Source organism: Danio aesculapii, chromosome 15 (assembly GCF_903798145.1).
Source record: "Danio aesculapii chromosome 15, fDanAes4.1, whole genome shotgun sequence".
NCBI lineage: Eukaryota > Metazoa > Chordata > Actinopteri > Cypriniformes > Danionidae > Danio > Danio aesculapii.
Window position 1 is genome coordinate 19,531,736 of NC_079449.1, and position 27,771 is coordinate 19,559,506.

General features: G+C 34.9%; 1 protein-coding gene across 1 annotated transcript in view; it reads right to left on the reverse strand.

Annotated features, from left to right (window-relative positions):
• The window catches only part of rap1gap2a (RAP1 GTPase activating protein 2a), a 145,509-nt gene extending 119,168 nt beyond the window's left edge, over window positions 1-26,341 (reverse strand). Inside the window, exon 1 of the mRNA XM_056473205.1 lies at window positions 26,260-26,341. Within this exon, the coding sequence (XP_056329180.1) occupies window positions 26,260-26,273 (14 nt within the window). The 5' untranslated portion in view covers window positions 26,274-26,341. The remainder of the gene's footprint in view (window positions 1-26,259) is intronic.
• Window positions 26,342-27,771: the final 1,430 nt, after the last annotated feature.

Genomic DNA, 27,771 nt, shown 5'->3' on the forward strand with positions numbered 1-27,771 from the left:
GCGTGGCCACTGTAACCTATTGTGTTGAGACTTCCAGTGTTGTTCACTGTCATCGATTTCTAGCTGTAAAATACAGCTTGTTACGCTGCTTGGTATTAAAATATTTTTTCAATTTTAATGTATTTACTGCCAATTGTTATTCTTTGTCATTTACCACAGAGACAAATAAATCCCAAGTCCTCAAACAATCTTAAATCCTTAAACTTCCACAATTATAACGTGAATATCGTTTGAGGACAAACACATAAACTTGCTCTGAGAGTCACATATTTTTATCACTGAAATACAGTAAGTAGTTAAGTTTAAGCATATATTTATAATAATAATAATAATAATATTTACATGTAAATACAGATATATTTGAAATTGTATAAAATATTAAATAACAACAAAAAAATCTGTACAAATTATTATTATTATTATTAATATTATTATTATTATTATTATTATTGATAATAGTAATAATAATAATCATAATAATAAACATGTATTAATTCAATTCAATTCACCTTTATTTGTATAGCGCTTTTACAATGTAGATTGTGTCAAAGCAGCTTCACATAAAAGATCATAGTAAATTGGACATGATATTAGCATAATTCTTTTTATTATGATTTTGTTTATTAATAGAATGTGTTATCTAATAAATTAATTATTAGTGTGTAGCATCAAGACTTTTTAGGTAGTGGCAACACAGAGGTCATGTCTTAACTGAATATTTATGATAACTGTTTACTATTTTATCATTTTTTGATATCATTTTTTACAATTAATATATTTAATATTTTACAGAATTTCTCATCATTATGCATATGAACATCTTCACAACAATACATCAAAATAAAAGTTGATTAACCTTAAGAAACTTTGACAGAAATAAAGGCCTATTTTTGATGTGCTGTAGTATTGTTAAATTCAATAAGGAAATAAAGAGAATAAAATAATAAAATAAATAATGGGGTGGTACTTTGTTTAGAATTTACATTGTTTCTGTTTAATAAACCATAAATACTGTCTAAAAATACATATTTTGCCATAAATTCATCCTAGAGAATTGCTTTAATGTCCATTATAAAAGCTAAAATTATCTTTTCCAAAATCATTTGCCCCTTAATCATGTTATAATTTCATCAAAAGCTTTTCATTTATTATATTTCTAGTCAATTTAAAGCTTAGTGGGTGGTATCAAGCTCCAATGTATTGTTCTCTGTATTTTCTAGTATGTTGAAGTGATGCAATAGATTTGCGTAAGGAATAGACCGAAATTTGTCATTATTGAGTCATCAAAAAAGTCTCCTCTCTGTCTAAAGTGGTTCATGATAGAAAACAGCAGGATAAACTTCATTCAAATATAGCTTTCACATTTTACCAAGTAAAGTCAGATGACAATTGCTATTTTAAGGTGAGCTACATCTAGAAACACTGGAGCTGTAGTTTTCAGGTTAGGAAATATGCTCTAAACACAAGACAGCAGATGTAGTTTTAAAATGTCACTATATAGTGTAAATGAATTGGTGCACTGATAAGAGAACTTATGAGCTTGGTTCATTACACAATAGGATACACTGATCGTGACATGACAACATTCTCATTGGACACCAAAACCGCAATTTATAAACAACAGCAGAACTAATATTTTGATAATTATTCATTTCACAAAAGTTTTTAAAAGTATATTCATTCATTAATTTTTCCATTTATTCATCACAGCCACAGCGGAATGAACAGCCAACTTATCCAGCATATGTTTAACACAGTGGATGCCCTTTCAGCTGCAACACACCACTGGGAAACATCCATACACACTCATTCACACACATACACTACGGACAATTTAGTTTATTCAATTCACCTACAGCACATGTTTTTGGACTGTGGGGGAAACTGGAGCTACCTGAGGAAATCCACGTGAACACGGGGAGAACATGCAAACTCCACAAAGAAATGCCAACTGACATAGCTGGGGCTCGAACCAGCGACCTTCTTGCTGTGAGGTGACAGTGCTAAACACTGAGCCACCATATCGCCTTAAAAGTATATTATAGTATATTATTATAAATTATTTTATTTCATATACCAGCAACATTTCAACTATTAAACAATTATAAATATTTGCTAGATTGTTATTAACCTGTCTAGCTATGTTCTTTCGTGTTAAAAATAAATAAATTGCGGATTCCTGCACGTCTCTCGTTGGTTGTTATGTTAGCTGTTTTGGTTCACGTGATTCATGCTTAGCACATCTGAACTTTCATGAAGGGAAAATAGTGAGCATCGATGCATTGAGACTTTTCAGTGCACTAAATGAATTCTGATATTGAGACAGCTCTTAAAGTCGGAATGAAATCAAAATGTACTCTTATTGTTTTTATATATTGTAATGCTTGTTATAAACGATGCATCTGTGCACTTCATTGTTTTGTACACATTCATTTGCCCTCAGAATATTTAATAAAATACCATAACTTTCCCTCCTCTGACTTTTCTTCAGTTCTGGTCACATGGAATGCCTTTACGACAGGGCTATCAGGGCATACCTTATTTCTGCTTTGAATTAGTTCATTTATCAATATTTATTTTTTATTTTTTTATTTGTTTTTTTTGTTTGTTTTTTTGTTCCAACAACAATAATAATAATTAATAATTCCTTACATTTATATAGCACCTTTTTGGACATTCAAAGTGTTTTTAGGGGGAATCTCCTCATCCACCACCAGTGTGCATCATCCACCTGGATGACACAAGGGGAGCCATATTGCGCCAGACCACACACCAGCTGATTGGTGAAGAGGAGACAGAGTGATGAAGCCAATTATGATACGGGGAAGGTTGGAAAGCCATGATGGACCAAGGCCAGTGGGCAAATTTGGCCAGGATCCTGGGGTTAAACCCTTCCAATTTTTCAAAGGACATCCTGGAATTTTTAACAACCACAGAGAGTCAGGACCTCTGCATCTCATCTGAAAGACAGCGCTCAATGGGCAGTATAGAATCCGCAAACTGTGTCGCAAACTTGTATGCTTGCAACTACACCTCTAGAGCTGTAGTTAGAAACATCGTTCCTGGCTGTGTTCTATTCCCACTTATCACCCCATGCCATATTCATTTAGAACGTTCTAATATTTAAACTTGGAATTATTTTTTTTTAAAAAGCATTAAAGTCATCTCTTTCATGTTTACAATTGTGCTCCTTTCGTAACGCACTTTGAAAACATAACATACGTTAATTGATATACGTTAATGCTTTTAATTTATAGTAGGGTATTTATTAAGTATCTGTACTGTATATGGCATGAAGGGTCTGTTGGATAAAACATTTCTCCAGAGGTTTGCATGTGTCAAATTGTAAAAGTAGACTTTTCAAAAAATGAAAAATAAATAAACATTTTTTTTTTATGTGTGTGTATATAAAACCATATAATTTGCACAAAGAAATTATGGGGTTCTTCTCTAAAGAAGTTGTTACTCCACCCTGTTTAGAGGGGCGTTTTACGTTAACTAACGTGGTTCAAATTGTAACAGGTGGATGACAGAGACAACGTTAGGATCCAAGTGCAGGTTTATTCGTTAGTCAGGCAATCAAGGGTCAACACAGGTGCAAACAGATGAATAAAGGCAAATCCAGAATCGTAGTCACTATAACAGGCGAGAGGTCGGAAGGCAGGCAGTGAACATGGACAAACAGACAAACTTGGCAAGGGTCAAAACACGGAGAAACAAGACTAAAGAAAACGCGTTGAATTGTCACTTTACAGGTAAACAAGACTCGGCAAGGAAGTGAGTGTGTGTGCTGCTAAAGTAGTGTGTGTGATTAGTCCAGAAGCAGCATCAGCTGTGGGAGTCCAATCAGTGGAGACTTGGAGCAGGTGTGTGTGTGTGGCATGACTGAATTTGTAGTTCACAAGATGTAGTCCATGTGAATGTGAGTGTTTACCAGCGACCTCTGGTGGTTAGTTTGCTGGTAATCATGACACAAATGATGGATCTGCAACAGAGAAACTATGGGTTTTGGGAAACACTCGTCACTACATGGTTCTTTTCCCAAACGATGCATTGTACTATGATAGTTCAGCCGCGAGTTACGTCATTGTTTAAGAAAAGCACCCAAATGCATTTGTGCATTAAATGACTGTATGTATCTTCCAGCAATCAGAATCAAGAATTTCAACAGACCATGGAATAAAATGTTTTGTCGTATAAACCCTATTATAATTCAAATCCACTTTTTAAGGGTCTGAAATATTAATTATGCTTGCGCGTCGTGACAAAAACAGAAGTGATGAAACAGCCTGTGTATGATCTTAAATGAGCGGGTCATAAAGGGACTATTTAGTCCTGTTTCAATTGTTTCTCAGTTTTTGTGTGTGTATATAATTCTACTGTGGCCTAATTACTGCCATTAGGCCTGATGTGGAGAGCAGCGTGAGGTTCATCATTTTAGCTAAACGAATGATGAGCCAAACACACGCTGCTAATTTCCCCAGCGCCATGGAAAAAAAAAGATACATGCACAAAAACACTGCAAAAAATACATCAACATTAACCTGAGGACAATCAGAGAACTGTTGCATACATTTCAAACGTCTCGTCCATTAAAATGTGTGAACATTTACAGCTCAGTGATGAAAACTGATTTCCTATTCAAGTCATAGGGTCAATGGTCAATCATTCACAAAACTCAATGCAACAGAATACAAAAGAAGAGTAGACATATTCATGGTCAAATCTAAAATCAGCTTCTCTATGAAACTGAAGAGAATGCAAGCACAAATGTGTATATTACTAAAAACGTTTAGAGCAGAAAGCAAGAACAAACCTGTAAGTCTGTTTTTTTATTTGATTGTGTTTTGATTATCTGCCTCATCGAAACGTGCTCTCCACAATGAAATACATATTAAGCTCAGTGCAGCCAGTGACGCTAATTTAAGCAAAAAAAGGTGAGAGATAAAAAAACCAGTGTCGTCAGGCTTTCAGCTGTGACGTAGTTGTCTAATCAGTGCGTATTGTAAGACATGACAAGCTTTGTTGCTGTTCGTCACTATCAAAACATCACAAACCAAGGTGGACCACCATTAGAAGCACAATAGTATGCATGTTCAAACTGCATTGACGTGGATGCTAAAAGGTCTGTATCGGTTTCTGTTCTTCAAGCTTTCACTTAAGATACTCCGCGGAGAGTTCTTAAATGGCAAAGAGCACTCATTCTGCCTTTTGAATTACATTTGGTCACATATAATCATCTTATTTCCCTTTATGACTCCGCCGTTTGCATTCTTTTTACTCAATAGAAAATTTCAGTGAACTGTTCAACTCCATGCATACTGATCATTATTCCCTCTGATTTTTGCAGAGTTCATATCTTGGAGACGATGTAAATATCTGATACCACACTTATTTTATTAATTATTTTTTAGGGGTTTTCACCTATAGGACATTGAAGGACAGACAGGAAAGCATTGAGAGGGGAAGGATCGGCATAGGACTATGAGCCGGGAATTGAACTCTGGTCACTGTGAGCACATTGGTGCTATATGTCAGCGCACTTAACCACTAGGCAATTGGCGCCGACATACTGCACTTATTTGAAGAGATAAAGCAGACTACTTTTAGAAATATTGAGATGTTTCTAGGGGAGACACGGCAGGACAATGACTAGCACTGTCACCTCACAGCAAGAATGTTGCAGGAAGGCATTTCTGTATGGAGTTTTGTGTAGGTTCGTGTAGGTTTCCCGCACAGTCCGAAGACATGCGTGAATATAGGTGAATTGAATAAGCTTAATTGATCGTAGTGTATGTGAATGCAAGAGTGTATGGGTGTTTCCCACTGCTAGGTTGTGGCTGGCAGTGTATCCGCTGCGTAAAACATATGCTGGATAAATTGGCGGTTCATTCCACTGTGGTGAGCCCTGATTAATAAAGGGGCAAAGGCGAAAAGAAAATGAAAGAATTAATGGGACGTTTCATTTGGGTACAGTATGGACAAACCAAACCATTACTGATTTAAAAATTCATTTTAAAAAAATTGTCAAAATGATATTCATTAATAATCCTAATGCAGTTTTTAGTTAAAAAAAAAAAAAAACAGGGATTTTAAGATGATTGAACATTACAGATGATAAATAGATTAAGGACATTCAATACTAATGAATGAGAAATATGCAGAATTTGCTGTTCACTAGCATATTTAATTACTTAATAATTAATCAAACGATTTAAATTTGTATTTAGCAAGAATGCACCAAACCAGAGATGCCCAAACTAGGGCCAGCGAGCCAAAGTTGGCCCATGGTAACCTTTGATTTGGCCCACCATCCCATCTGGGAAGAGAGAAAGAGAATGACAGGTATGCATTTATATAGATTTTGTCATTTCTGATTTAACTTGACACTTAGTTTGTTTTATTGTTAAGCTACAAAAAAAGCTAGCTTAAATTAAATATTTCAAATAAATATTGTAAATGAATGAGATTTTTTGTTTTTTTATGTAAATTCTGTCACTGTCACAGCTGAAAACGCTCAAAACAGTGGAGATGATAGTGGACTTCAGAAACCCCCCTGCTCTCCCCCCACTGAGCATCATGGACAGCATTGTGGCAGCAGTGGAGTCATTCAGGTTCCTGGGCACCACCATCTCTTAGAACCTGAAGTGGGACACTCACATTGACTCCATTGTCAAAAAAGCTCAACAAAGGCTGTACTTCCTTCGTCAGCTGAGGAAGTTCAATCTCCCAAAGGAGCTGCTGAAACAGTTCTACACCTCCATCATTGAATCAGTCATCTGCACATCAATAACTGTCTGGTTTAGCTCTGTTACCAAATCCAACCTCCGAAGACTACGTTGAATAGTTCGGACTGCTGAGCCAATCACTGGCACAACCCTCTCTACTTTCCAAGAACTGTACTTATCCAGAGTAAGCAGAAGGCCAGCCAAAATCCCTCTGAACCCCTCACACCCAGCACATGGCCTCTTTAAACTTTTACCTTTTGGTTGATGCTACAGAACACTGCGCACCAGAACAGGACGACACAGAAATACTTTCTTCCCTCAGGCGATCCATCTCATGATCACTTTATGATTAATAAGTATTTATTAATCGTAATAAAATTATGATAATTGTGAAACAAACATCACTACTTGTGTTATACACTTTTATACACATATACACTTATTTACCAACATACTTTATATGCCAATTTGCACAAAACAGCTGCACATATAAAGCTGTATATAGTCATATACCTGTACATACACTTGTCAATTTGTATATTTGCATTTACTACTACTATTTTTAAAATATTTTTATTATCTGTTTTTTGTCCTGTCTCTGTAATCCTGTTGCACCGTAGAAGGTCTGTCACCAAAACAAATTCCTCGTATATGTGAAGATACCTGGCAATAAAACTCTTTCTGATTCTGATTGACAGATCGAGGACAATGCACAAGACATTAGCAACTTTACTAGTGTATACAGCATTGAACTCCATTGTGTTATAAGATGATCTTTTTGTTTTTATTGTAATAAATTCATTACAGGATCTAAAAAGATATAAAGCATTAGATAATTCAATTAAAGTATTTTTTGCTATTTATTTTGAAATATTGTGAAATAAATTAGGAAATTGGGTTACGCAGTGGCGCAGTAGGTAGTGCTGTCGCCTCACAGCAAGAAGGTCGCTGGTTTGAGCCTTGGCTGGGTCAGTTGGCGTTTCTGTGTGGAGTTTGCATGCTCTCACGTGGGTTTCCTCCGGGTGCTCCGGTTTCTCCTACAGTCCAAAGGCATGTGGTATGAATTGGATATGCTAAATTGTCTAGTGTATGAGTGTGAACTGATGTTTCCCAGTGATGGTTGCAGCTGGAAGGGCATCCACTGCGTGAAACTTTTCTGCGTGAAGCCGAAAAGTAAATGAATGAAAGAATAAAATTAGAAAATTACCCATATCAACTTTAATACAATACAGTTTGCCATATTTACGTTCAGCCCAGAACCCTCAGTCAATTTTGGTTTTTGGCCGTTCATAAAAACATGTTTGGGCACCTCTGCACTAAACCGAATGAACGTTACAGGCATTAAAGTATCACGAAATGTGATAATGAAAGACAAAACGGATCACGTACATTTCCCACAAAATGAAATTAATCAGCACAGCTATTTTAAACATTGATAATACTTCTTGGGAAATATCAGAATGATCATTAGAATATTTCTGAATGATTACATGGGAATGAATATTCAGCTTTGCAATTTAAAAAGGTGATCATTCATTCATTTTCTTTTTCGGCTTAGTCCCTTTATTAATCAGGGGTCGCCACAGCGGAATGAACCGCCAACTTATCCAGCATATGTTTTATGCAGCGGACGCCCTTCCAGCTGCAAACCAACACTGGGAAACACCCACACACTCTTGCATTCACACACATATACTACGGACAATTTAGCTTACCAAATGCACCTTTTACTGCATGTCTTTGGACTTGTGGGGGAAACCTAACCACCCGGAGGAAACCCACACAAACACGGGGAGAACAACTTCACACCGACATGTCAACTGACCCAGCCGGGGCTCGAACCAGTGGCCTTCTTGCTGTGAGGTGATCGTGCTACCCACTGTGCCACCGTGACGCCCTTAAAAAGGTATTCTTATTTTAAATATAATCAAGTAGAAAATAGTTTTTACTGTATTTTTGATCAAATAAACACCGCCATGGTGATCATAATAGTATAGTTTCAAAAATATTAAACAGCATTTAAGCAGTATGTGCATATACTGTATTTATATGTTACAGTTATATGTCTTATTTGTGTCAGAATAAATATTAAACAACAAATAAGCAGCTGAAATGCTTTTGTGGGGTTATGGCCATTTGCTCTTCCGTGTTTGGACTTTCAGCAGTGAAATTTAACCACACTGAACTGAACTAAACTGAACTTCAACTCTGAAAACTGGACTGACACGGTTTCAATTTACTATAAACTTCTATGTTAAGCTGCTTTGACCCAATTGACATTGTAAAAGCGCTATAGAAATAAAGATGAAATGAAATGAATGTAAACAAAACCTCAGCTTTCATTTCCAATTTTTATCATAAAAATCCTTTTACATTCTTAACAAATGATTTTGTATCTTATGCTTTTAAAAAATAAATAAAATAAAAAAATAATAAAACATGTACGTCTTTAGCCTAGCCTAATGCCTTGCTTTCAAATACTATCTTGGAAAATAAAAGTATTAAAAAATAAATAAATCAGTAAAAAAAATCCTAAAAACCAAGTAAGATTGTACATATGCCTACAGGAGTACATGCAGGGCTTATAAACAAAGATCCGAGAAATCCAAACAGATTTATTTCAGAGCTGAAATAAACATGCACTGATCTCAACTTTACTTTAGCTTCAACATCGTCTGAGTCACGGTTGGAGGACAGAGAGAGAAATGATAATAAAAAAATATGTATCCTACCATCCAAGGCCATCAAATGACAAACTTCTTTTCCACCTGTACATGCTGAGTATGGCACTTTCTCTCTCTGTCTATTTCTTTCTGTGTCAGTGATGCACAGCAGACTTTTTTGGGCCACCAGGGGGAAGAATAAAGGACAAGAGGAGAGAAAACTAATGCCTCCTCCTACCCCTGTGTCTGTGTCTGTGTCTGTGTGCGTGTGCGTGTGCGTGTGTGTGTGTGTGCGCATGTTGTTGTGACATCAGAACACAACTTTCATTCATTTCATTCAAATTTCAAACAAATCCTTACATCTATGGGGAAGTCCCCATAAATCATGAAAAAACCTTTTGTGTGTGTACATACATGTTTTTGTGACATATCAGGACACAAATTTATATAACATGGGTAAAACTTAAATTAGGCTCAGGCTAAACCTAAAACTCCTTACATCTATGGAAACTCATAGTAAAACATGAAAACCCTATATATATAGAACAGCTACTACATATACATATTTGTGTGTGTGTGTGTGTGTGTGTGTGTGTGTGTGTGTGTGTGTGTGTGTGTGTGTGTGTGTGTGTGTGTGTGTGTGCGTGTGTTTTAGATCACGCCAGCTATACTCATTATATTCAGAACAGGAAGTACAGCATCGTTTATGTAATGACTCTTAACCAATTGGTCCCAAGGTGATTTTTAGTGGATGAATTATGTCATTTCCGCTCCAGTTGACACAGTTTAACTATAAGCACATTCAAATGGAATTTAGCCAAATGCCAGTCTAGCTTAAAATGCCACTTGGCTTAATCTTTGGAAAATGGATTAAACGATATTAGAAGTGAGTTTCTATGTAATTATTAAAATTTATTAATTCTGAATTAAATTGTTTCCTTATTTTGAAAAAAGAAATGTGACAGCTGACACACTAAGGTTTTGTAGAATGTGCATGCAACTTTTTTGTGATAATTGCGATCATCTTGACTCAATTTGACATGCAATTTCGCAATATGCAATAATTAAGTTAGTTAATTAAAATGACATTTTCTTTTCAATTTAGCTTGCTGCTGTTTGAGATTTGCTAAAGGACACAGAATTAACTATACAGTATAATTAAAAAAAATTATAAATAAATAGAAGCTAAATTCAAAAGTAAATGAAAACCTAAAAGCAATAGTTACACTGTAAAATGGGATTAGTTACTTTACTTTAAAAAAGTTAGGAAACCTGTTGCCTTAAAAGCAACAAGTTGATTTTACATAAGTCAGTAAATCCATCGACTTAACTTTTATAATTATACACAGTTTCTTTACTTAATTATTATAATGCAATAAGTTTTCTCATTAAGTAAAGTCAATTAGTCACTTTTTACAGTGTATAATATAGTTTAAAACATTCATACTGAACAAACATTATGAATCATAAAAAAGATATATTTAAAAAAAAAAAAGTTTAAGTCTAACATATGAATTTAAAGAAATTCAATGTTTTCATGTTTATTGTTGTTATAATTTGTGAGAATGTAAAAGGGTAAAAGGTCAACTTTTTTTTCTACCTGAATTGTTTTGTGAATTGAACAGGTATTGAATATAGGCAGGTTGACATCGCAATTATACGTTGACAATGTGTGTGTGTTTGTGTGTGGGGGGGGCTTGGAAGGGGGGAGTTGATTTACATACCTATACTTCGTCCTAAGAGTATGTGCTTTTTTTGTAAAGGAAAAATAAATACTTTTGAGTGTGTAACAGAAGAGTATGCAAGCATTGGGACATACCAATTCCTCAGTAACAGATCGTTGTGTTGCTTAGTTATGAGCCCAGTCAATCATCCACACATCTCCCACATTTCTGTCATATTTAATTTTCTACCTTATTGGAGAAGCAGCAGCAGGTTATTCTGCTATTCACAAGTCTTTCATGCAGAGAAATCTCCACAGGTCTTTGGATAATTTTGTATTAATGTCCAAACATGTCTTTATACAAGTTCAGTATTGTTGTTGCAGATGAAATATAACACAGAAAACGCGATTTAAATATTTTCCAGTTGGCTAGATATTAATTAACAGTCATACAATCATTATCAAAGCCGCTCTACTTGCGTGGCAACCATGTTTGTAGTTTATTTACACTTTTCACCCTTGTTTGTAGCTCTAATCAAATTTACGTCCAACATGCAATGTACTGTGGGCAATATCAGCGGTTAGAGTATGGATGGTTCTACACTTAAAAATTTTTCCGGAAATAGTAAACCATCTGGGAACCTTTGGCATACCCTTTTCAACAGTACGATTTGGGACACAATCATTTTATTTTCAAATTCTTTTTAGGACGGATAGTATGCAAATCAGGACGCAAGTGTCTATGCACCAAAATATTCCCAAACACTTGATGCATACACACAAAGCACACCTACCCAATCATCTGTGTTGTACATCGAGCATGGCATTTTTGGTCGAAATTTAATAGCGATGCCTTACGCTAATGGAAGTAGATGTAACGGCTCGAAACAATTCATTTTCATTTCCTCATTCCCTTGAGAGCCTTTTTAAAATGAAGAGAGGACAAATCATGATCGCTGTGAACATGCACTTTCCCCCCGCACCCTTGCATTAACATCCGTTTCAGTAGTGATTAATGCTGGCTCTGGCGGAACATCAATATATGTGGTAATCAGATGAGCATCACTTGAACTTTTCTCACCAGCTTTGTGATTTATAACGGATGGAAAGGGTTTCATGACTGGTCACAGGGATTGATTAAAAAGGATTTGCTCACACACACACACACACACACACACACACACACACACACACACACACACACACACACACACACACACACACACAAAAATAAATATGACAGACAGCATCTCTGTAAGTGCACTGGAGCCCAGCTAATAGCTGTAGCGTCATGGCAGACAGAATGCAGTCTGTCAACAGCAGACAAATTCAAGGCCGTTCCCTGCGGCGTCAAGTCAGAAGCTCATAAAGCGATGACTCAGCGTGGGTTCAAACAACATGATCTACAGAACCCCCGACTGCCTCTTGTTATTTACACCTTTACGTACCACAGGAGCAACAAAAGATTTGTGCATGAAGGTAAATAAAACCTGTCAATGTTAAAAAAAAAACCTTCAACTTCTAAGCAAGTGGAAACTTTTCTGCCATTCGAAATTTTTAATTATATATATTACTAAAATGTCTAAATTACATATTAAAAAAAGTGGAATCTAAAAAAAATCGTAAATTCATATTTACAAAAACAATAAAACATAAAAAGTACAATAACAATAAAAAGACAATTGTAAAATGTAAAAAAAATGAAAAATAAAAATTTTACAATAACACTATTTTTATATTACAAGTGTTTTTTAAATATTACTATTAGCCTATATTACCAACAGATACAATATACACTGTAAAATGTCCAATTAGCAATTAACAATTTCCCATAGTTTGTGGTGCATTTATTTACACATTCAAGTTTAATAAAGTGACATTTATTGATATTTTTTTATTAGCTTAAAACTACTTTTAGGGATTTTTTCTCTATTAAATATACAGATTAAAGCTAATAAACTTAATTAATTAAAATATATATTTATTTAAACTAACTTAAATATAACTAATTGTTTATAGAATGCAAACATTCACCTTTTACTGTCAACTACAGTAAAATTTAAGTGATTTAAATATTCAAAAACTAAAAAATCTACAGTAAAAACCTGTTACCTGGTAAGTTTCCTTACTATACATGGACAATTGCCTTTCCCAGAATTCTCTATATAACTTTTTTGCTGACATTAACATGGTTCTTTTAGGGGCGTGAGGGGGGGGGGGGGGGGGGGGGGGGGGAGGGTGTTACGGTATTTTTCTCATCAGTTGTGTACATAGATGTATGTACAGGTGAAGTCAGAATTATTAGCCCGCCAGAATTATTAGCCCTCTGTTTTTTTCCCCCAATATCTGTTTAATGGAGAAGAAGAATTTTTTTCCAACACATTTCTAAACATAATAGTTTTAAAATCTCATTTCTAATAACTGATTTTTTTAAAAAAAATTTATTATAACTTAGCTTTTATTCTAGCCGAAATAAAACAAATAAGACTTTCTCAAGAAGAAAAAAATATGATCAGACATACTGTGAAAATTTCCCTGCTCTGTTAAACATCACTTGGGAAATATTTAAAAAAGAAAAAAATTCAAAGGGGGCTAATAATTCTGACTTCAACAGTATGTAGGTGTAAGTTGTACCGTTTACATATTTGCATGTTTCTCTGTTTGTAGAAAAGCTGTTTGAGATGAGATTTCAATCATCATGTGACCTCAAGTGTATTTTAGGTCTGTGCATTGCAAAAATAGATACTATCTAGGTGTTACTACTTCAAAACTGTTGGTGTTTTAATTTTGTATAAATTAATGGAATATGGTAGTTCAACACAAATTTAAAAATTTTTACAGTATAATTCTGGAAGCCACATCAGACAGTTTTTAATCATTTTAAGAATTCACACTTAGCTCGTGATTTATACATAGCTTGTTTGGCATGCTGTCCAGGGAAAGAACCCTGAGCTCTTGGTATTCTTGCTGACATCATTGGTATTCTTGCTGTCAGGCAACAGTGCTGGTCACTGAGCCACCATGCCGCCCATTCTGAATAAAAGTGGAAGAAGGGGAGGGGGGGGGGGGGCTTCCAGATAAAGATAGTTGTAAAAAGGAAATGAGAATATATATATAGTGACTTGGGATCCTTTGATTGAAGGATCGTGATTAGCTAATGTGGGTCAGCTGGGTCAATCATGAGCATGTGCTCCTCTTGAAATTAGTTTAACATTAAACGTCATTAAATTTATGCTTTTTTTTACAGTGTATGTAAAACTGGCATATAACATTTAGATTCTCCACAACCATCCAATCAATTCCTGATAAAGTAAAGTCAAAGTAAAGTCTTACCCTACATTTTGTCTTGTCTCACTCTGATATACTTCACAATATGAAAGAAACTACTCACTACATCTACTGTATGTCGCGCTTCATAACCAATATAGTACCACTGAATACTGTATATTGTCCATCCGTAGTCAGATTATTGTATATTGAGGGGGAATTCAGGTTAATGACAACTTTTCTTGGATTCACCTTAAATTGCATCATCTTACATTTTAATTTCTAAAGTGTGTTAGTTTAGTTTAGTTTAGTTTAGTTTAGTTAGTTTATTTATATAGCACATTTTTTACAACACAACGCCGCCCAAAGTGTTGAACACAATCAATACTAAATTAAAATAAAACCTGCATCACTTACATAACAATTAAAACATAAGGCAAACCCCTCAAACAGTTAAAAAGACTCAAATGCTAAAGAACAAAGATGGAGTTTCAAACGTTTTTAAAAACAGATAGAGTTGGAGTGCGTCTGATGTGGGGTGGAAGCCCGTTTGAGAGTTTTGTTGCGATAACAGCAAAAGCCTGATCCCCACTTCGCTTACACCGGGACCTTGGTACAGAAAGAATAAACTGATCAGAAGACCTTAGTGCCCTACCAGGATTATATACATGTAGGAGGTCTGATGAGTAAGGTGGTGCCAGATCATTTAAGGATATAAAAACAAAAATTAATAGTTTAAAGTCAATCCATGACCTAACAGGCAGCCAGCCTAGAGAGGAAAGAACTGGGGAGATGTGCTCATACTTGCGAGTCCCGGTCAGAAGTCTCGCAGCTGCATTTTGTACTAATTGCTTTCTATTTAGGGCATTTTGACTAATACCCACATATAGAGAATTGCAATAGTCAAATCTTCGCAAAATAAAAGCATGGATCACCTTCTCAAGGTCATTAAAAGAGAGAAATGACTTTTGCCACAAGTCGTAGATGGTAAAAACTGGATTTAACAACTGAATTTACTTGTTTGTATGGCTGATAATGCATGATGTTGATAAATGCTTCTATCTACTATCTGTATACTAAACACTGACCACCCTTTTGGACAGTTTAACTTTTCCTCTTTAGAGACCCAGAGGTATTTCTTCTGTGATGAAGAAGTGTGAAGGTCGTGCATGTTGTGAATGAGTGATGAGAGAAAGAGAGAATAGGGAAAAAAAAGTGGCATCAGGTTTAGAGCCAGTTCTGGAACAAATTCAAGGTTAATCATAACTTAGAAAAAACAAAGAAAAGAAAGTGTCAGGAAGTGGAAAAAGGGCACTTTACCATTTCATTTCCAGAATCTCATTTTTCAATGGCCTTTAAACTTCCTCTGACATCAACATGCAACAACTCAGTCCACTAGGAGTAAATGTAAAACTCAAGAGCAAAATATAAAGATGGCAAGTCATTTAAAGGTGAATTGAGACTGACTAATAAGAACGTTGCTCCAAAAATTACAGGGAATCAGGAACATTTGTCCTGCTTGATCCACCAAAAATAAAAATAAGAAAAATCAAGGTAGTTCTGCTTTAATAACCTTAAACTTAAGTGTGTTTTGGTTCATTTCAATCCTCACCAGCCATGCCCCTGAAAGCCAGTAACAACTTTTTTCAATAGATCTGTTTCTCCACCCACTCAGAAATCTCATTGAGCGCAACAGTTGGACTACAGAAGTAAAGCATCCATTTATTTTCTCCATAGGGAAATTTGATTCGTAAAAAAAAAATAGTTAGATCAATCTTTTAAGATAGGCCTGTTGTGAGCTCTAATGTTGTTAATAAATCAATTATATATATATATATATATATATATATATATATATATATATATATATATATATATATATATATATATATATATATATATATATATATATATATATATATATATATATATATATATATATATATATATTTATTTATTTATTTATTTTTTTTTTTTTTTTTTGCTGAACCTACCCATTAATTTAACTTCTTTTTGAAACAATCATGTTTAATCTTAGAAAATGTGAGAAAAAAACTGCATTTCCTATGATGCTGTACAAAAATATTCTACCAATCAGTCACAGTTAACAAACCTCATCAAAAAAAGATTCTCAGCCCTGCCCATTCCCACTATAGCACTATAAATGATGTGTAAATTGGTTCAGTCTTTCAAAAGTAATAGCATTAGTGACTCCTCTAGGATTTCTACCAGCAGTGGTGACACGCCTTTTACACAGACCTTCCTTCCGTTATTTCAATGGCAAATGAGCGCAGTATTACAAATCGAGATCGCATTCATGTAATACCAGGGAGCAAAACTGATTTCCTCTGTTCGTGTAGAAATCTTCTTGCTCGCCCTCAAATATATGCTGCTCAAGCACAGATTTTCTTGTGTTATGAATGTCTCCAATAAACCTACAGAACAGCATTGATGCATCCTGAACAGGGGCGTCGCTAGACCCAATTCACTGGGGCACGTGCCCCAGTAAAAATCTCCAGTGCCCCAGTAAATGCATTGAGATACAGTATGATTTACTTCATATGCAAGTGTATTTATTAAGAGTGGTAATTCCGAAATAAAGACGTTATTCTCTAAGTGCAACCAAACCAACGCTGGTGAAAGCAATGTGTTTAATCAAAAAGCAAACTGACGCATCTCGCGCCTCTTGCAGGCGCTGCTCTGAGAGTCCCGGTAGTAAACATGCGCGCCAAAAAAGACGGCTACCTGCTTGTTACGCGCCGCTCATGCATTGTAAAACCAGCATAACAGCTTTTTTTTGTGTTGCAAGTGGACAAAACTAAAGTTTAAACAATATGATGGTGATCTTACTAAGCATGCCTCCTGATAGATTTTTTTGTATGAAGCAAAAAGGAGGGATGACGAGTCAGGGAGGTAAAGACTTTATAAACCTAATTATCTGCCATGTGTCAAGTCTACAACAGATAATATAACATCCTATAACATATATATATACATATATATATATACATATATATATATATATATATATATATATATATATATATATATATATATATATATATATATATATATATATATATATATATATATATATATATTTGTATTTTATTGAATTGTCTATAGAATTTCATTAAAATGAAATTAATATTTATGCAAAAGTAATTTCTTAAATGATCTTAGCATCACTCCAGTTGTCTTAACATTGTTTTCCAGTTACATTTAAGATTATTTAGAAGAATAATAATATGTATATAAGAATAATAATATGTATATAAAAATAATGTATAATAATAAGAATACTTTTATTTATAATTTATAATTATTTTAAAGATTATGACTTGAGAATATGATTTTACCTCAGCGCTGCACTTTTCTCCTTCGCCCTCGCGCTGAGCAGGTGACTGAGTGTTGTGAAGTAGTTAAACTCTCCTCAGTTTAATGTACAGTGTCAAACTTTCACAGGAATATCAGTATATTAATATAGGCTTTGCTAAAAGGCTGGTCAAATGTCTTTTTTTACAGAAGCTAACAGACGCGCATGCTGCGACCGGTGATGAGTCAACAATCGCATATTTTGACTTATTTAAAGTAGGCTATAGGCTATAGCATACAGTAATTTTGTGTAAAGACATTTATAAAAATATGTAGCTAATATATCACTGGGGTTTGTGTAGCAGCGATTACGGGAGCATTAATTAAATCCTTTTTTCCCGTGGAGCGAAACAAACACTGCACAGTGTAGCGGATGGGGACGCACAAAAATATATATTAATTATATATATTTTCGTCGGAAGAAAAATATTCTTTGAACGAATTTTGTTTTGTACAATTTGTATCTTAGTTTTTGTGGGTCAGTTATTTACAAAATAAACAAGAATAACTAATAAACTGAAGTGAAGCGATGTGCCTCAGGGTCCGCTATTTGCCGCGGCCAAAACACAAACTGGTCTGTTAAATACAATCGTAATATGAATAAAATAAAAGTAAAATATTCAGTTTCGAATATTGAATCTTTGTTAACTGCATGATCAAAAATAAAAGAGCAGCCTTTATTATCACTCTTTATGACAAACATCCATTGATGAATAAGTTTCGCTTTAGTTTAATCAAAGCGTTTGAACTATTTGATATTTTAGTCAAAGTGGTCTGCATAACCAATGATTGAACTTATCCACCTGCGACCCACCCATAATTAAACATCATATAGGCGAGCTGGCTTTGTGATTACCTGAACCGTGTATTAACGGCTGCACCAGCATAACCCGAGATCTGCGTATTGATAGCAGCACCAGCAGATATAAGAGAGTTTGTTTCATAACAGCATTTTATGCTTCTTCAATATCCAATATTAAGAGAGTGACTCCATAAGGTACATAACCTGCGCACACTTGATTATTACTTTAATGTGTAAAGTCATGGATGCATCTCACAGCATAACTTATCCTTTAAATGTCCATGCTTAATATGTCATTGATGAGGTCTATCTATTGAAAGGGTTACAATATAGGCTATATATGCGCTACATAGCAGGGACGTTATATATATTGGCTACATTTTTTTATACACTTCTTTACACAAAATTATTATATGCTATAGCCTATGTCCTACTTTAAATAAGTCAAAATATATGCGATTGTTGACTCATCACCGTGGTCGCAGCTTGTGCGTCTGTTAGCTTCTGTAAAAAAAGACATTTGACCAGCCTTTTAGTAAAGCCTATATTAATATACTGATATTCCTGTGCGATTATATATATATATATATATATTTTTTTTTTTTTTTTTTTTTTTTTTTTTGGGGGGGGTGGGGGCGGGGGCACGTGCCCCAGTAGAGCTTTATGTCTAGCAACGCCCCTGATCCTGAAGTAAAGAGAAACGACCATAAACTCCAGCAAGATAAAGTGATTGTAAGCAGATCTATAGACCTTTATCTATGAATAAAGTATAATTATGTTCATCATAACTGAAAGTTACATCGCGTTTGCTGGCCTCATGCATCGTGCAGCCCTGTCAGTCAGTCGGTTGGTCAGCATGTGTGGTCACCTTAAAGGGTTAAACAAATAACGCACAGCACTACTACGATTACAGAAAAGTTTGCTATGCTATAATTCACTTACATTTTAATATGTTTTAGCGTGATTATAACCCGCTATAATAAAAAAACTGCAACATCTGAAGGTTTCAAATGAGAAGCTGTAATGTAGCCGTGGCAGGAATGAATTTTGGTGTGATGCCCAGCCATAGAAGAATGAATGTAGCGGAAACCATGAAAATATATATATACCCAATTTAATAGCACCATTTATAATGATTCACTGCAGTGGGCGGAGCTAAAGATCTCTTTTGCTCAGATAATATTTTGGATCTTCTATTGTTATTTTTCTGCATCAAAACCTACAAGTAAACAGCCATAAATTGGCTTTAAAGATGAAGTGAGCTGATTAAGCTGACTGTGTGTGGAGTCACATGACCCCACTCTGTTAAGGCTAATTTATACTTATTATATTATGATTTTTACTTATTATATTATTCTGATATTATAATTTAGCCAAGCACATGCGTACGATCCGGCTCAGCCTTCGCATACCTGCATTTGATATGACAATAGCAGCAGAATTCGACTACTCCCCGACTTTCGTTTTTCATTTAATCAGCAAACCACAGCTGTGCAGAGCTAGAGAACAAGGTGTGTGTTAATCGATAAATTGTTATCAAATATGCTTTGCAGTTCTTTGCTGTGGATACACTTGTATCGCTTGTACCCCAATGTCAGATAGGAGCAATCGGATAGCAATCAGGTTTCCAATCTACTGTTTCCTCAGTGCTCACCTCATAATCACAGCTGTTTCCTCCAGCGAAAATGTAACTCTTAACAAACATTTTACTATTTTTATTTTAAAATGAACTACCATTAAAAAACACATTACAGTGCATGTGGCATTATCTATACCACAGTTATGCACAGAAAGTGTTAAACACAGTGACAGAACCACTTAGTAAATGTACTCATTTTAAGACACTGACAGAGATGGAAACATCATGTGTTGTCTTGTATTAAATATATTTCCTATTTTAATATTATGATTCAGTTCGTGAAATATGTGAATTAGCCTGTAGGTTAAAATATATATTTTTTATATGTATACTATTTAATCAGAAAAACAGCAGTTTTATTTATTAAATACATGAAAACAAAAATTTTACTTTAACATATAAAGTGGCTTTTACTACAGTAAACAGGTTTGTTGAGCCTATTTGGTCATTCAGAACTTAAATGACAATGCACGTCTATACAATACAGTGGAATACTGCTAGTTTAGCATACAACCCTACCATATTAGTCAAACACTTTTAAGTGTGTTACTATAAATTAATACTTATAAATACATTGGGGTTATATATATATATATATATATATATATATATATATATATATATATATATATATATATATATATATATATATATATATATATATATATATATATATATATACACACACATATACATATATACATACATATATACATACATATATATATATATATATACATACATACATACATATATATATATATATATATATATATATATATATATTTTTTTTTTTTTTTTTTATCATATGGAGTTGAGCCTCCCTAAAATGAAAATCCTAAAAATCGTCCCTGCACCTTACATTCAAAAATCTCTCACTTGTAATATGGGAGCATATTTACTGCACAGAACGTATCAGTGAACCATGAGGGCAAAAACATAAACTAAATAAATAAAATATTCGTTAATTAACCGTTATTGAGTTAAAAGGTTCAATTAATCTGGATTTTGATTTTAAGCCATCCAATATATGTACTGCTGGTGTGCCTCCAGGAACAGGGTTGGGAAACATTGGTCTAGAGTGCAGCTTTTGATCGGCTGTGATTCTGTCAAGTTGTGGTGCACTTACATCTGCGATGGAGTGTGCAGCATATGTTCCAGTTGTGTTGAGCAGTTTAAGAGAGGCGCTTGGCATGGTTGTGCTCTGCCTAATGGAGTGAAGACAGTGTTTTGGGGGCTCCAGCAGCCCTGAGCCAAAAACTGACTGATGGGGCTGTTTTCCAGCACTGCCTCTAAATGAACGGCATGCTCTCTCATTAGATTAGTGGGTAGAGAGGGGGTCGTATCACTCACAGACAGCGCTCACATGATCCGCCTCATTAAATCTACTGTCTGGGCTTCCCCTTATCAGTCGCTGGAATCAAGCCACCAAAACCTGAAATCAGATTCAGCTATTCTTCTATTCCACATCATTATTTCTCCCTTTACCTTCTCAAAACCTTCAGGGGGGGTTCTGCTTTTTACTCTCATCTTCTTACTACTTTGCCCTCTCTTGGACCGTATCCTTCACAAGGCCTTCTCACATTTTGACTTCCCGTGCTTGACTTCATCTCTGCTCCACTCATTAGTGATGAACGCCGCTCTCTCGCCTGTTTCTCTGCCATGCGAGAGGATTTCAAAAGCCGTGACAAAAAGCTCAGCTAGTACACCCACTCACAGCCTGCAACCCGTTTACACCCACCCAACCGGCACATCAAACACATCCACATATGCGCGTGCTTAAGACAGACACGCAGAAACAAATGCTGATCTCCGCAGTGCTACTCGCTCATCCTGCAGTTTGCAGAAATAGATGGACAGCACAGATCTGTGGCATGTGGTTCAGGGGAATCGTTCGTTATAAAATTGTGATGATAAGTCTGATCTTTCTTTCTCCATTAATGAGATGAGACAAGAACATTCTAAATTAAACAAAATAAGATGCAGGAAGATGAGAAAAGAAATAAAGTGATGAGATGAAAAAGGAGGTGAGATCAGAAAGAAAAGGTGACAAGTGAAGATGAGATAGGATGCAAAGAGATGCATAAAGGATAAACAGAAGATATTGAGCAAGACAAGATATGAGATCAAAATGAAAAAAGAAGATAGAAAATAAATTAGGAACTACATGAGAGAAAAACAAAACAAAACACTGAAAAAAAATGATGAAAAAAGACAAGAGGTGAGAGGAAAGGAGACGTGGTAAAATTAGAAAAGACCGATACAAAACTAATCTAAAGAAAAAAATAATCAAGTGAGATGAGATTAACAAAAAAGGGGGAATAGACTTGAGAGGAAAAGATGAGGCAGCATTAAAACAATACAAAACAAGCAACAAAACTGGAGAAATTAAAGGGCACCGATTTTACCTCCTTTCAAGATATAAAATAAGACTTTTGTGTCTCCAGAATGTGTCTGTAAAGTTTCAACTCAAAACATGCATCAGATTATTTATTACACCCTTCAGATCATTGGGATTTTCTGCTCTGAACACAATGTAGCTGTTTCTGTGGTCTGTGCCTTTAATGCTAGTTCTCCCCACCCACCGTTCCCACTTGCCTGTCAGACTGTGCCTCAATCTCTGCCTCGGCTGCATCAGATAAACAGCACAGTGACAGACATGAAGAAAGCAGATATCACGTAACGTTTGTGAGAAATACTATGGTAAGTACTTTCCCAATGATTATTTGATGTATTTGTTGTGGAGTTAATTCAAGCCTTTCTGCAACGTTGAGTGACACACAATGTCGTTACAAAGTTACACTCACACATCGCACGCATTTAACTTTGCAATGTTTTTGCACAAAAATGACAGGATACACGTTAATATACACTGCTGTATGGATAACCGTTATGTTAATGTACAGAAAAAACCTGATTTAACGTCCACAATCCGGGATTGAAGCGTCTCTATAATTGTACTAACATGCGGCTGTGGTGATGAATTACAGCAATTTTACCATCTTTAACTTACTTTATTACAAACATGTACTGTTTTAAAAATGTTTTAAACTTGTAAAACTCATTCATGATGATTGATGCTCACTGAACAGATCTTTTAATCCCAGTTGCTTTGCGCACGTCTTGTCTTGTTGATTTGAATATATGTATTACTATGGAGACATGTTAATATGCGGCTGTCAATCAATTTGGTGGGCGGGAAAACCGCACTCCTAGGCCTCAAAATAAGAAGGATTTGGATCGTATTTTAACATCAGGAAATAAAAAAAAAAAAAAGACTTATTGTCTTTATATCACCTAAGTATGGCTGTGGACACACTATACCTACACACAGTTCTGTCCAAACAGCTTACAAAAGACGATTTTCATCATAGGTGCCCTCTGTATAAACAAATTAGAGATGAGAAGAACTGAAACAAGGTGAGGCCACATCAGAAGACACCAAAACAAAACAAACAAACAAAACAAACAAATCAAGATCGATGAGATAAAACAAAAAAAAGGCAATGGAAAGGAGAAGAAAAGATGAGGCAACATTAAAACAAGACAAAACAAGAGACAAAACTTAAGAAATTAAACAAATGAGAGGTGAGAAGAATTAAAACAAGGTGAGGCCACATCAGACAACACCAAATAAAAAAATAACATTTGAAAAAAACAAATCAAGAGATGAGCTGAAACAAAAAACAGGAATAGGCATAAGATGAAAAGATGAGGCAACATTAAAACAATATAGAAACAAGAGACAAAACTAGAGAAATTAATCAAGGAGAGATGAATAGAATTAAAACAAGGTGAGTCCACATCAGAATTGGCCAAAACAAAAAAGAATAACAAAGAGAGATGAAATGAAACAAAAAAACAGGATCAGGTATGAGATGAAAAGATGAGGCAACATTAAAACAATACAGCAGAAATTAAACAAGGAGAGATGAGAAGAACTGAAAGAAGGTGAGGCCACATCAGAAGAAACCAAAACAAAAAAAAATTAAGAGAGATGAGATTAAACCAAAAAGAGGAATAGAAAGCAGAAGAAAAGATTAAGCAACATTAAATCAAATCAAAACAAGAGACAAAACTGGAGAAATTAAACATGGAGAGATGAATAGAATTGAAACAAGGTAAGTCCACATCAGAAGAGACCAAAGCAAAAAAAAAGAAAAACAAAAAGAGATGAAATGAAACAAAAACAGAGGAATATAAATGAAAAGAAAATATGAGGCAACATTAATACAATACAAAACAAGACACAAAACTGAAGAAATTAAACAAGGAGAGATGAGAAGGCTTGAAACAAAATGAAGCCACATCAAAAGAGACCAATGAAATAAAAAAAATAAATTAAAAAATTAAAAGAAATGAGATAAAGCAAAAAAGGTATAGAAAGGAGAAGAAAAGGTCAGGCAACATTAAAACAGTTAAAAACAAGAGACAAAACAGCAAAAATTAAACAAGGAGAGATGAGAAGAACTGAAAGAAGGTGAGGCCACATAAGAAAAGACCAAAACAAAAAAACAAAAAACAAAACAAGAGACGAGCTGAAACAAAAAAGAGGAATAGAAAGGAGATGAAAAGATCAGGCAACATTAAAACAATACAAAATAAGAGACAAAACATGAGAAATAAAATAAGGAGAGAAGAATTTAAAGAAGCTGAGTCCTAATCAGAAGAGACCAAAACAAAAAAAGAAAAAGAAAAAAAGAGATGAGATGAAACAAAAAAGAGAAATAGAAATTAAACGAAAATAAGGCAACATTAAAGCAAAACAAACAAACAAAAGATAATATGAGATGAAAAGGGAAAAATAAGGCAACAAGCAAAGAAATAAAGAAAATAACATGAAGCAGGAGGAGAGTGGTTGAGAAGATAAAAGACCAGATGAGATGACACAGGCCAAAACAAAAGATGAGGAAAAACAATACACAATAGAATGGAGAAGAAATGAAATTACACAAGACGAAAAAACATGCAAGATCTAAGGAACTGGAGATAAAATAAGAAAAAAATGAAATTAAAAGAGATGAGATTAGAAAACAGGATGAGAGAGGAAGAGACTGCAGAAGGAGAAATATCTTCACTCTCTCTTTTTCCTCTGACTCATTCTCCGTTAAGTTTCAGCTCATCACTCATTCCCCTAAGCGAATCAAGAGAGGGCAGGTACAGAACAGAGGTACGGAGGGGGAGGAAAGAGAGAAAATGAGCTGCGGCGCGAGTACACCCGCAAACTAATGAGGGACCACAGGAGGCAAGAGAGACTTGAGAGAAAAGTGAGAAAATGAGTGATGTGGAAATGATTGTATGTGTATGAAAATATTGCAAGGACGAAAGTGAGCAAAAGATAACAGAGAGAGCAGATGAGCCACACAATAGACCATAAGGGACATAATTATGCTATAAAAGTGAACTCTTGCAACATATGGCTCATTTACCACTCTAATATAGTGCATACAAGTCAGCGAACTAAAATTACACTGAGCAGCAGCTCGAGCTACAGGTTGCAATAATAACCGCGGTTGTTTGGCAGAATGTTCTGTAATTCTAAACCCAATATCACATACAAGGAATGCTACGACTACAAGGAAATATGCATGTGCAAAATCATGCAAAATCCATTCTAATAAAACTGACATTTGCATCCTAGTCACTGTCATGTAATTACTATATAAGACCCCTTTATGACTTACAATAACTCTCCCGCACAGCCCATGAAGAATGACTCACGAGCATCATCCACAGACTTTATTTATTTTTTTAAAATTGAGCCATCGTGCTGAAAATGTCCCCCTGGCAGCCACAAACAATAGCATACACTAAGGGAATGAGTCACTAACGCAACACACACACACACAAGCCAAAAACAAGCTAGAATATCAGTTCATTCAAACAGTCATGTATTTAATGCCACACTGCAGCATTTTAACACTTTTCCGTGCGGTTTACAAACTCCAAATCAGTTTTGCGAACTCATGATGTATGACTCCCGAAATCCGCCCGAATGCAAACACACCCAAAGATGTAAAGCAACAGTTTAGTCCCTCATGCTGATGCGCTCCGATTATAACCAGCAAAGGAGTTTTACACTCATATCATGCACTTGAAGAACCATTAATGCATCACCTTACCTTGAATCTGCCATCAGAGGCTCACAGGACTGAGTAAACACAGCAGTGCTGCATGAAACGACTGGTTCACCACGAGTGAGGAGAGAGCATCGCTCGGAGAATTAGAGGGAAAGAGAGAGAGAGATCTGTGGAGGGAGGGAAACGGATGAGAGAATGTGAGCGAATCGTGAGGAGAGAGAGAGATGGGAGTGTATGTGTGTAAGAATGCAGGTAGTAGTTGTAGTAGTTGCTATGGCATTGAATACGTTCTGACTCTGTATGATGGGCTTGTGTGGGGGTATGGATAATTTTTCAGACATAAAATTGAATAGAGCCTCAAATGGCAACCTTACAGCAGATTTATGGCACAGGCACACACATTTATAACAGTTGAGCTTAATAACCTGAGGGGGAAAAGCTCCTCTATTGGATTTTTTTCCATTTAAATGCATGCAAAATTCTGCAGATTTATGGCCCTTATTAAGACCCTTATATAAAAGGGGGCTAGGATTCTGCTTTGTTTTGGTGTTAAAGAAGTCATGTGTGAACATGGACCACAAAGCCAGATTTATGTTGCACGAGTATATTTTTAGCATACATTTTTATACATTTCCTACATACAGTATCTAACATTGCATTTCATACTAATCGTAATTTTTGATTAGTAATAAGCTTTGCTAAGAACTTAATTTGAACTTTTGAGATAATTTTTTGGTATTTAGATATTTTTTAACCCTCAGAATCCAGACTTTTAGTCGTTCCTTGGTCAAACATTGTCCGATCTTAACAACATATACATTATAATAGAAAGCTCATATATTCAGCTTTGATATTTTATGAAATTAAGTACACATACAGTTGAAATTATTAGCCCCCCTGGAATTATTAGCCCCCCTGATTAGTTTTCCCCCATTTTCTGTTTAATTTCTGTTTTCTGAAGATTTTTTCAACACATTTCTAAACATAATAGTTTTAATAACTCATTTCTTATAACTGATTTCTTTTATCTTTGCCATGATGACAGTAAATAATATTTTATAAGATATTTTTCAAGACACTTCTATACAGCTTAAAGAGACATTTAAAGGCTTAACTAGGTAAATTAGGTTAACTAGGCAGGTTAGGGTAATTAGGCAAGTTATTGTATAACGTTTGTTCTGTAGAAAAATCGAAAAAAATTAGCTTTAAGGGGCTAATGATTTTGACCTTAAAATGTATTTTAAAAAATTAAAAACTTCTTTTATTCTAGCCAAAATAAAATAAATAAGACTTTCTCAAGAAGAAATAATATTATCAGAAAATTTCCTTGCTCTGTTAAACATCATTTGGGAAATATTTATAAAAAGAAAAAAATTCAAAGGGGGCTAATAATTCTGACTTCAACTGTATGTAAAATTCAGAAATCATTGGTAATTCTGTGGTACCAGTAGCAGTTAATGGGGTACATGCACATGGTCTTTCCATTATAAAATCGCCACGTTTAAGATCTGTTTTCTTTCAAAATAAGTGATCTTCACTGCCTGACAGACACAC